This window comes from Mus pahari, chromosome 14, assembly GCF_900095145.1.
Source record: "Mus pahari chromosome 14, PAHARI_EIJ_v1.1, whole genome shotgun sequence".
NCBI lineage: Eukaryota > Metazoa > Chordata > Mammalia > Rodentia > Muridae > Mus > Mus pahari.
In genome coordinates, this window is record NC_034603.1 from 86,884,100 (window position 1) to 86,895,925 (window position 11,826).

Below are 11,826 nucleotides of genomic sequence, written 5' to 3' on the forward strand. Positions count from 1 at the left end.
AATGATCCTTTCCCCTGTGGCTGATACCTGGATTGTTTCTAGTTTTCTTTTCTTTATAAAGAATTTTTCTCTCACTATATTTGTGCTGAATGTTTAAAAAAAAAAAAAAAAAAGTCTAAGAGGAGGATAGAAAAAGACCATGTATTTTCCATCAGTCCGTGGTGGCTTGGCTGTACTGTCTCAGCTGAACTAGACTCTGGCCCACCATCCTGGCCATTGGTAGGCTATTTAACTCATGTTCCCACACATGCCAAAGCAGGCTTTGGGAACTACACAAGAATGTACTGCTTAGAAATTAGGGCTTTTTGAGGCTAGAGAGATGGCTCACTGGTTAAGAATATGGGCTGCTCTTCCAGAAAACAAAGGTTGAGTCCCAGCACCTAACAATGGTTTGTAACTCCGTTTTCAGGGGGGAATCTGATGCCCTTTTCTACTCTGTCTGGGTACTACGTGCACACAGCTGTGCATGTAGACAGAACACCTTTACATGTAAAAATAAAATCAAAATAGTTCTAAAAAAAGAAAGAAAGAAAGAAAGAAAGAAAGAAAGAAAGAAAGAAAGAAAGAAAGAAAGAAAGAAAGAAAGAAAAGAAAAGAAAAAAGGAAAGACAGACACACGGACCAGAGCTTTCTATAGAGCCAGGAATTTTCTTTAAGTAAGTATTGTGTGTTTTAAGAAATGTCTGTCTTTGCATGCAGATGGTAGCACTCACAGTTTCTGTAGCAAATTGGCATTTTCCACCTCACAGATGCTGTAGAAATGTGACAGCCTCAAGCTCGATCAAGAGAGATAAGATCCGGTCAGGGCTGGTGTGAGCCTACATTGATGGAGAAGGGTCTGCCTTTAGCTCCGGGCTCACTCAGTGGTACTTCTTTGTCATGTTTAGGGGAGGGAGCACCTCTGCTGCCCTGTGTCTGGGGAGCATCATTCTGGCTGCTGTAGAACCCCAGCTCTGACAGCCTGGTGCTTCCCACTTGAAAGCTGTAGAGAAGTGTCTATAACTCTGTGGTCCCTTTCAAGGCATTGGACAGCCTTGTTGACATACAAGTAGTATTCAGGGCCTGCTGGAAATTGGGCAGTAAATTGGTCCTAATCTGAGGTAGGAGTAAACTCCCTGAAAGTTCAGGGAGGAGGGAACCACACAGAGACAGAAACCCTGTCCTGGGCCACAGGGTATCAAAGAGCAGCCTGATATCTGGACGACACAGAGGGACCAGAGCCTCATGGTCCCACTCAGATTTTGAAGCTAAAAGATTTGACCTGGAAGAAGCAGAAAGAAGTGCTATCACTACCGCACGGGCTGGGGGCGGGCTGGGGGCGGGAGTGGGGGNGGGGTGGGGCGGGAGCTGGAGGACATCAAACAGCAAGCAGAGAGGATTTCAATGTTTCTCACATAAGGAGAAGCATCATCTGCGGTGATGCATGAGCCAGCTTAGTGACTGACAACTACACACCACACCACATACATGCTGCACTGTGCCCCACGAGCACACGTACCCGTGAGTGTGCTTGTGGCCACCTGTGAGAACCTGAGACGGGTCCCTGGGACTGACATGGTAGGCTAGAACTGACACCGAAGGTTGTTCTGGCTGATGGTGCTCGCTGTCACTGGTGCTGCTCCTCCTTGGCTTGGCCAGTTGCTGCTCTGGTCTCTCCTCAGTGGATACCCCAGAGACACTTTGAAGCCACGCACAAGCTGCATGTCCTTAGACAGTCTCTTGTTCCTCTTTTGCACTCCAGTAGGGCACCACTGGCTTCTCCTCCAGCTATTAGATGGATTCATCTGCTTTTCATTTTCCTTACAGTTGGTTAGTATTGAGCCCATACTTATTTTAGTGTTTGAGTTATGGTCTAATAATAGGATTTTTCTATTGTAAAAATTATTCCGTCTTGGGCCCAAACTTTGATAACTGATAAGACCTGTCACCACGTTGTATTGTGCTGTGTCTATTATGTCTGTCATGTCATCATCCTCCTTCCCCCTCCCCTTCTCCTCCTCACCTTCACATTATACCACATACACTCTCTTTGATGTGTCCACCATTCTTTGAGCCTTTTTTACAGCTCTTCAAGGGGCTGCAAGTCCCTACAGTATTCCCTCTAGAGTCAACCCTGATGTGAGACTTTTCCACACAGGTGCTAGGTCCACCCAAGAACTTTACTTAGAAACAAAGATGTGAGCTCTTGGCGTGTTCATTGTCTTTGTGGTAGATACAGTTGGGCACAGTTTTTCAAGGGTTAACCTGTGCTATGTGGGTCTGTATTTGTGCATTTGTGTGTTGTAGAGAACTCAGACTATGTATGATCAAGTGGGGGGTAAGAGACTTGGGGCTAGACTAGGGCTGAAGTTGTTAAGATTTCAGGTTTCTGTAGATGTTCTTGAATAGGCTACGCTCTTTATACTGTAGTGAGTCTTACAGCAGATAAAGAAAGGCAGGATTGCAGGAAGCTGTCAGGTGATGAGTGCTTTCTGTGTCAGGAGGAGGCAATTCTGCTTGCAGATACTTCAGAGAGACAGAGGATGACATTGGTGGATGAATCATGAGAAGGGATGATGTAGGAAAATTGTGTCTGCTGAGAGTAAGACCCAAGGAACCCTGTTTTCTCTGAGATGTGGGAGCTAGGGAAAGAAGGAAGGGAGGAAGAGAGGGAATGAAGAAAGGGGTAAACAGAGGCTGCTGCTGGTGGCATGTGAGTCAGCTGCTGTCTGAGCTTATTTCTGCGTGAGAAAGCAGGCTGAGTCCCCAGAGGCACAGGAGACAGAACATCAGCATGCCCCCTACCTACCCCCTTATAACTACTTCTAATGTTATGATACTGTATGTTGAGAAAAACACCACCACAGAGTGTTTAACAGGTGTTAGGGAGATCAGTTGGCAGCAATTGTGATGGTGTTTCTGTGAGATTAATGCAATGGCCAAGCCTGGGGGAGGCTCTGTAGAGCCCCATGTCATCCTCTGCATGCCTGCTGTCCACAGATACACCTGGAAGAGGAAGTTTGAGAAGTGTGACATGGTGGAATGCATCAGCTCCAACAGCCATCTCAGAAACTTGTAGGCTAATGGCATCTATGGCCTCAGCACTCCCTAGGGGACTTGGTGCCACTCCTTTGCTGCATGTCAAAGCCACTGTTCCATGTGTCCAGGTTTGCCTGTCTAGGGTCAAACAATGTGGGTGCCACTGTGCTGTCCTGATTGTCCTACTCAGTATGCGTCTTGACAAAGCTAGATCCTTCTTCCCCACTGTCCACTCCACTGCAGCTCTGTCTGGCCCTCCCTGGGGTGGCCTGTTGATTATCTTTGCCTTTCTTTCTGCTCATTGTTGTGGCAGTGCCAGGCATAGGAGTTGCATGGCATTGCCATCTGCTCCATAGTTGAAATCAGAGCTTAGCTTCACTCTTCCCAGAAGTCTTAGTGGTGCAGTGTGTGTGTTCCTGGGATCCAACCCTTCCAGAGATTGACCTGGCCTTTTGGAAGGTATTCTCTGCACTGTTGTGGGTTGGACTTGTTCCAACCATAGCTGCTGTTACAGTTGACACAGCCTGCAGTGACAATCTGATAAAGCTAGTGGTCTTTCCCCTTGTGTTTAACGGGATCTGTCAGAGAAAGTGAATTTTAATGAATACATTCTACAAAACCCATTTCTAGCTCTTTGATTAGGGCTTCCCTGCTCTCTCAGTCTAGGTGGGCCTGAAGCCAGCCCTCTGGTCACAGCCCTTCTCTATTCCCCAATCTCTGTTTGTCAGGTTTTCTGAGTGCTGGGTGGGGCCTCTGCCCACCAGGGAGTGCTCGGGTACAGGGCCGTGTTCCCAATGGACACATGGCTTCTTTGGGTTTTGTTTTTGCTGCACTGGGTGTTGGTCCCCTGTGTGCCAAGGCCGTTCTTGCAGCTGCACTTGGCTGGCTCGAAGGACCTTAGTTCTGGCAAACCCTTGGCAGTCTTTTTGAGATGGGTTCTGGGAGCCCATGAGCTTGTTAGTGAAGCTTCGCTCTCAAAGGCCATTCTCCTCCTGGTGGTTTAATAGAGTGGATTCTGTTGTCCCAGGGGATCACAGTGAGTTTGTCCTCACTAAACCACACAGCTAATGGTTTTGGTGAGACTGTCCCCCTTTTCAGCCAGTTTTCCTTAAGGAGCATTCGACAACATCTAGAGATCCTTTGGATGGTCAGGGCTAAATGTCTCTGGCCTCAGTTGGTTACAGCCAGGGATGCTGCTGTACATGGTGCAGTGCACAGTTCTGTGCAGTGTATGGACGTGGAGAAATGTCACTCCTAGTCAGGCCTCAGATGTGTTGATGTGCCATCCACGATGGGAGGCACCTGTGTGAGTGGGATTCAGTACGAGTCCTCCATAACTAAAGGCATGGGGCCAAAAAACACCAGGGTTAAATTCTAGGGCTTGTTCCGTGTTGCCATATGGGTGGGTACCAGCTCTGAGGATCTGCGTGTTGCCCTGCACCTTGCTATTGCATTGTGGAAGATGGAAGTTGTTAAAGGTTTCCCTAATATATCTGGCCTTCATTATTTTAATAAATCAACACTAAGTAACTTGATGATTTAGAGATTTAAATGTAACTTTGCATTTAAATAACGCAAATGTAAATAGCAGGCTTATTTCATGCTTGTTTGCTGGTTGTGGGACCTGTGGGCTTGCATTTGGAACACAGTATAGATGACAGTGTCTCTGGTCATCAGCAGCTGCACAGACCCGGTGAGCTGCATTCATTCCTCTTGGGGCCTACAGTGTGAGATGTAGGAGCAGCTGGCTCGGGTTGCAGTGGGCCTCACTGCTGTTGCTGTGCTCTGCACAGTACAAGGTTACTTTTAGTCCCTAGGCAGCGAGAGCTGGAGAGACCTCTCTCCACATTCATATACTTACCGCAGCTTGGGAGGGACGTGGAAGCCTATCACTGGGCATGCCCACTTGCTCCCTCGCAGTGGTCTGTGTGCATCCTGTCTTGTAGATTCTTACAGAACATATTCATAAAAGGAGTTGCTGTGATGTGTCCTCCTGAATACAGAGCCTGTCACAGAATGGGGCCTAGCCTTCAGCTCGTTAATCAGCATGTAGCTACTTCATTGTCTGAGTGTACAAAGCAGCACTGACATGGCAAGGTGACCTGCCTCACACCTACAGCTCTCTTTGACACGCATACTGTGTGTGTGTGAATGATGTTCTGAAGTTTACATTTTAAAATCATTAAGAAGCCAACCATACCTCCTTTTCATGTGGCTATTTATAAAGACAAGTTCTGCTTATCGAGGGGCACAGCATTCACTAGAGTGAAGAAGAATGAGCTCCCTCTGCCTCTTAGGTCAGGTTGTTTGTTTGTTTGTTTTTGTTTGGCAACTAGGTCTTAATGTGTTGGCCAGCCTCAGTTCCTGGGCTCGTGCAGTCCTTCTGCCTCAGCCTCTCATACAGCTACACTGAAGGCTCTGCCTCCAGCTTATCTATTGATTCTCTTGTATGAGCTCTGTGAGAAGTCAGGTGGGCTGTAGGTTAAGTGTCTTTATTTAGGACCTAGGCTTCTCAGCCTAGCATTGGTCTCCCTTGACTCTCATCCTGTAAGACTGGCCAAGATAGCCGGGCATGGTGGCGCACGCCTTTAATCCCAGCACTCGGGGGTGGGGATGGGGGGGTGGGCAGAGACAGGTGGATTTCTGAGTTTGAGGCCAGCCTGGTCTACAAAGTGAGTTCCAGGACAGCCAGGGCTACACAGAGAAACCCTGTCTCGAGCTCCCCCACCCCCTCAAAAAAAAAAACAAAAAACGACTGGCCAGGATACAGGTCCCAAGGTGAGCACTAAGAATACTTAGGGTTGGGATGTGGCATGTTGAACTGTAGTCACATGTCACTGGCCAGGTTCTAAGGAAACATGGTGTGTCCTTAAGGTTCTAAGGAAACTTGGTGTGTCCTCAACCAGGGTTCTCCTGTGTAGAAGGACAGAAAACAGACACCAGGCCACAGTGGGTCACAGTTTTACTAAAACAAACTCCAAACACTCTTGAGTGTTCTCTGTACAAATGCCTGAGTTTCTGTAGAGACCTGTGGAAGCTGACAAATGGGATAGACGGACTGGTGCACAGCCCTTCCTAATCACCACCATTCATGTCTGCTGTGTGTGCTTCTGCTCTGACCTTTGCTGGCCAGAGCGGGAGGGTCTCGCACACAGCTCTAAACATGAATCTGTTGTCGGCTCTGTCACTTTCCTTTAGAAGCTGCCAGCCATAAATTTGTGTTTATATCTCGTTTCTTTTAGACCTCTAGATTTTGTGATTGGTTTAAGAAGGTTTTTTCTTCATCTAAGTAAATAAAAATATTCTGTGTTTACATGTTGTAAATTCTGGGTTTTTGTTTGGTTGGGTTTTTTTTTTTTTTTTTTTTTTTTTGGTACAGCGTCTGTGAGGCAATATCAAATGGTTAGTTAGACTTTCTAGCATCACCCACTGAGTCATTCATCCGTTCTTTACTGATTTAAAATGCCGTTTCATCACAGTTATATATGTGGGTCTATTTCTGGGCCTTTCCTCTGTTGATTTGTTTGTCTCGCCCTCAATAACACCAGCCTGTAATTACATAAATTTATAGCCTTTCTAATATCTGGTAGTGCGAATCTCTGTTCATTACTCTTTATTAAACTTTCTTTTCTCTAATTTTGTGATTTCTCTTCTGTGCGTACTTTAGAATCAGCTTGTCAGATCCCATTAGAGGAAACCCCTCTGGCATCCTGATGGGGCTGATGTTGCTGTATAGAGCCATTACCCGGGAACTGGTGTCTTTAGACTCCTTCTGGGAGTGTTTATTTAAATAGAACATTTCCAGGTGTTCTGTCTCTGAGTACTGTGATTGTAAACAGTCTGCCAAGTGAGACAACAATGTGACAGTAGGAAGCCAGAGCTTTGTTAGAGTGTGGTCCTCATCAGAGCTAGAGGTGGCCACACCCTCCTCGTGGCAGCACCTTGCATTACCCTCAGGTGATGACTGCACCTGACTCTGCTGAGTAGAGTAAGGGACAAGCTCCTGCTGGCCACCTGGACGCTCCCTTTCTGCAGTCCTTGTTTGGCCTTCTTCCTCCCTTGAGCTATAGGCACCCCAGAGTCAGTGTTTGTGGTTCAGCTGCCAACTAACTGTCTTGGTCAACATTTACACTGCTGATGTCCAGGCAAGGGTGAGTGTGTGTAGGGTGGCCTTTTCTCATTGTTGTGTTATTTGTCTTTGTTTTGGAATAATTGTTTTAAAACCTTGACTTAAAGGAGGATTTTAGGCATTTCTTTAGACTCAGATTTTCTCTCCTGTTACCTACCAGCAGTCAGGTAAGCAGAGCAGTGTGTCCAGGAAAGCGTATCAGTTTTACCTAGTGCGGATACATCAGTCACTGTTCTGTGATCAGCATAAACACCGTGCAGAGCCAATCCTACTTACAGAGAACTCCGGAACTGAAGCAGCAGCGAGGAAAGCTTGGGAATCTGAACTCAGTTCCTTAAAGCCCATCTGTGTCACAGAGCAGCCACAGAAAGGGGACCTGGGGCGGGTGTAAATGCCATGGCTGGGGGTGAAAGGAGGGCCCTCTAAAATGGACTGTTTTGGGGTGCGGGGAGCAGTTGAATCCAGTGTAAATAGGCTGCTGACATGAGCTCCTTCCTGTGGCATTGCTGGAATAAGGTGTCACAGCAGTAGAGGTTAAACTCGGTGTGTGGTTTTCTATGGCTAGTGAGGAATCTCTGCCTACAAGCAGATTCTGGACCCTACCTTCTCCAGTGTGCAGGTGCTCGTCAACCTGCAGGTTCCTGCATGTATGTATAACCTGTGCACCCTGTGCTTGTTTTCCAGAACTACACTCAGTACATCCCTCTGTCCATATACGACCTGCAGACGTGGATGGGCAGCCCGTCCATCTTTGTCTACGACTGTTCCAATGCTGGCCTCATCGTCAAGTCCTTCAAACAGTTTGCACTGCAGAGGGAGCAGGAACTAGAGGTGAGGTGCTTGAAAACCAGCAGCGTTGCATGCGTGCGTGCGTGCCTGTGTGAGTAAGATGCTGCAGGAAGATTAGGAAACGGGATCTCTGTGTGATGAGAGGTTTTGTGTGTTTAGGCCATGCTGTGATGTTTGATGAAAACTATGAAGGTGCCCCCCACCCCCACCCCGGACAAGTACATCCCATTGTACTTGGTGTTATTTTCAATCTGAGCATTGGATAGTGACATCAGTAGGGAGGTTTGTGGGTGGGTGGTCTTGTCCTCTATGGTAGTGTTAAATTGTTGCAGACACATGGGTTTAAGGAAATGGGCTTGTTGCTTCCATTCTAGTCTTTGTTTCCATGGGTGTCTTTTGTTATTGTTCTATTTTTTTCTTTTAAGTTTGTGTTTTTTACCTCAAACCACCAAGCTAAATGGTAAAATGAAAACAGCTGCTAGGCCGGTCCATTGTCAGGAATGGGAGAGACTGGGAGCTGCTTGGATAATGAAGTGGTAGTTTGCCTGGTTGTTTTAATTAATATTTGATGGTTAAATTAAACAGTGAGTTCTAAAGAGAAATTGAAGAGGCAGTTTCAATTAAGAGGCCTCCATCCAGTGGGCTGCACAGAAGCACTAGTGGAAACACTCTGTGGCCTCTGGGGGCTCATGAATCCTGATTGGTTGCAGCACAGGAAATTTTCAATCCAAGAACAAAAAATGACCTTCATTGTGTTTTTCACAAGCCTCTCTGAGTCTACTCAGTTTTAATGTTTGTTATGTTTTCACATCCCATCAGAAGAGAGCACTGAAGGGGCCAGCAGCTAAACCTGAAATTCTTTTTAGTAGAACTTAAAGTTAACATGCCTAACTTTAGCCCTATATGTGGAACCTTCAGGAGAGTGACTAATAAATATAAAACCTTTTTTCCCTTAAAGGATGAACTGGGTACCACAGCATTGCTCACAGATTTGTATTTGGCAAGAATTTGTGTTTGTGTTTCTAGCTTAGTGCTGGACTCTCAGCCACTCCATCTGGGCTTGCCCAGTATTCAGGAGGGCAGAGGCAAGCAGATTTCTGAGTTTGAAACCGGCTTGATCTACAGAGTAGGTTCCAGAACAGCCAGGGCTACCCAGAGAAACCCTGTCTTAAAAAACAAAAACAAACAAACAACAAAACAAAAATATCTCCCCATTTATAATGTTAATAAATGTACCAAAGACTCCTGCTCAATTCTCACAGCCTGAGCTCAGTTCCTGAGCTGCGGAGAGGTGAGGGAAGCAAGCCATCAGGCCATCAGGCTAGTTAATTAAACCACACTGGGTAAGGACCTGTCCCTTTCCAGCAGAGGCACAATTACAGCTCAAGCATCTTATTAAATGCCTGCTTCCCAGCACTGTGGCACTGCTCTCAGGACCATGTGTGTTCTCTGTGTGTTACCAAGGATTAATCAGCCACAAACACTATTCATTTCATTAAGTACAACAGATGATTTACATACAATTGTTTTTCTGAAGAAGGGGGGAAAAACCAGTTTAGTGGGCTTATTCATCATGAAGGAGAGGTGCCTTACGAGGCACGTGGCAGGAGGTGCTGTGTTACATCAAGTGTTTCATAAGTAGCTCAGCTCTTCATTCTCTTTATGGTTACAGTGCAGACTAAGCTTGTGTTTCTCTCACACTTACTATCAGTGGTCAGTGGTCATTCATTCTCTTGCCTAAAACAGTGGAAATTACAATCACAGAGGTTTTTTTTGTTGTTGTTGTTGTTTTTAAAGATTTATTTATTTATTATAGGTAAGTACACTGTAGCTGTCTTCAGACACCCCAGAGGAGGGCATCGGGTCTCATTACACCTGGTTGTGAGCCACCATGTGGTTGCTGGGATTTGAACTCACAACCTTCGGAAGAGCAGTCGGTGCTCTTAACCACTGAGCCATCTCTCCAGCCCCCATCACAGAGTTTTATAAAATTGGCTCCCAGCTATGACATTAGTGCTCATCAGTCATTTCACCCTCCTGTGTAGAAGAACAATCCCGTGTAACTGCTCAGCTTACCCACTTAGTCTGATCTTCCCTAGGGACACACATCTTAGGATCCCAGCACTGCACTCAGGAGATGCAGGCTGGAAGACAGAGGGTGTCTGCTAGGTTGTACGGGATCTGTTTTCAATAAGTAAAGACCTAACCTAACCCAGCCGGCCAGTTTCTTTGTAAATTGGCAATATAGTTTGATTGTTGTGCACTATGTGAACTGATAGAAAGTGTCAGTAATTGGTTTATGGCAGACTGTGGAGTGAAGCATTTCACTGCTGTTCTGCTTTACCCTTGGAGGGGATGACAACATCCCTGTGCCTCCTGCCTGTCCTTGTGGCAGCCAAGATCCAATTGGGGAATAGATTTGTAGTGTGTGGGGGAGGGCAGGAGAGAGGAAAAATGATTAAATATAACAGCAGAAAGTGGCTGGTTGGACTGCAAGCCCCCAAATAATAAGTGTAAACATTCACATGAGTGACATAAATTTTTAAGGGTTGATTATCTGCTTTCATTTTCTGATGGTGTAGTGCTTGCCCTGGGGCCCTGGGGTTTGGTCGCTGTGTGCTTCTCTTGCAGAGTAATACAGTAGGTAAAGGAGACAGCAGCTTCATAACAGCAAGCACGAATTACTGCACAAGATTGGAGCCTCCTCAGAGTCAGGAAATGTGGATCTGTCACTCAGGAGTCTAACTTAGGTTGTTGTTGTTGGTTTTTTTTTTTTTTTTTTTTTTTATGTCATATCATTTTGTAATTTGAAGATTAAAGAAAATCTTCAAGTATCTCTGCTTTCACTGTTCTTTAAAAATAAGTGCTTTAATTTTGACTAAAGTAGCATGTCATTTGTGATGAATAAGGTAATCCTCGGTACCACCTCTCTGGCAGGGACACTGTCAGAAAGGCGCCTTTCCCTCCTCTGGTCTGGAGGGCTGTGGCTCCCTGTCTCTTTCTTGAAACGCCTGTTTAGGTTGTCTGTGCACAAGCTTCTTACTCTTTTGTTTGTTTGTTTGTTTGTTTGTTTGTTTTGTTTTTTCAAGACAGGGTTTCTCTGTGTAGCCCTGGCTGTCCTGGAACTCACTTTTTAGAGCAGGCTGGCCTCGAACTCAGAAATCCGCCTGCCTCTGCCTCTACCTCCACCTCCCGAGTGCTGGGATTAAAGGCGTGCGCCACCACTGCCCGGCCAAGCTTCTTACTCTTACACAAACCAGAAGCAGAGCTGCCATTGGGGGGTTCTTTTTAAGGATTACTGGACTCTGCAGGGACCAACAGCACAAGCTGTTAGAAGCAAAAGCAGTGGCATTGCGAGTTCAAGACCTGCCTGGACTACATGGTGGGTTCAGAGCCAGCCTGGGAACTTGGTGAGATCCCTGTTGCAAAGAAAAGGTAAATGTTCTTGCCGGTAGCTCAGTGGGTAAAGATGCTTGCTACCATACCTGACAACCTGCGTTTGAACCCCAGAACCCACAGGTTGGAAAGAGTGAGTCAGGAGCCAAGTGGAGGTTTGAGAGTGAAGAGACACGTTGCTGGTAGTTTTCATGAATGTTTGTTTGAATCTGATTGTGCACTCAAAAGCGAGACCTCTTAGCTGACGGGTGGGTCTGTGTCCTGGCTTCCTCTTGCCTCATCTCTGCTGCTCAGTTATAGTGCTATATCTGATTTCTCTGTTTTGTGACCTCGCTGTATTTTTTAATATTAATTTTTATTAATTCTTTGTGAATACCATACAATGTTTTTTGATTATATTCATTACCCCAGCTCCTCTCCTAACTTTTCTCAGATCAAGCAATCCCTTTCCTGTCTCCCTCTTCTTTTTTTTTTTTTTTTTTTTTTTTTTTTTT

General features: G+C 45.9%; 1 protein-coding gene across 1 annotated transcript in view; it reads left to right on the top strand.

Annotated features, from left to right (window-relative positions):
- Rptor (regulatory associated protein of MTOR complex 1) overlaps positions 1-11,826 on the top strand; it is a 294,655-nt gene that overhangs the window by 128,834 nt on the left and 153,995 nt on the right. Inside the window, exon 5 of the mRNA XM_021212174.2 lies at positions 7,832-7,978. Within this exon, the coding sequence (XP_021067833.1) occupies positions 7,832-7,978 (147 nt within the window). The remainder of the gene's footprint in view (positions 1-7,831; positions 7,979-11,826) is intronic.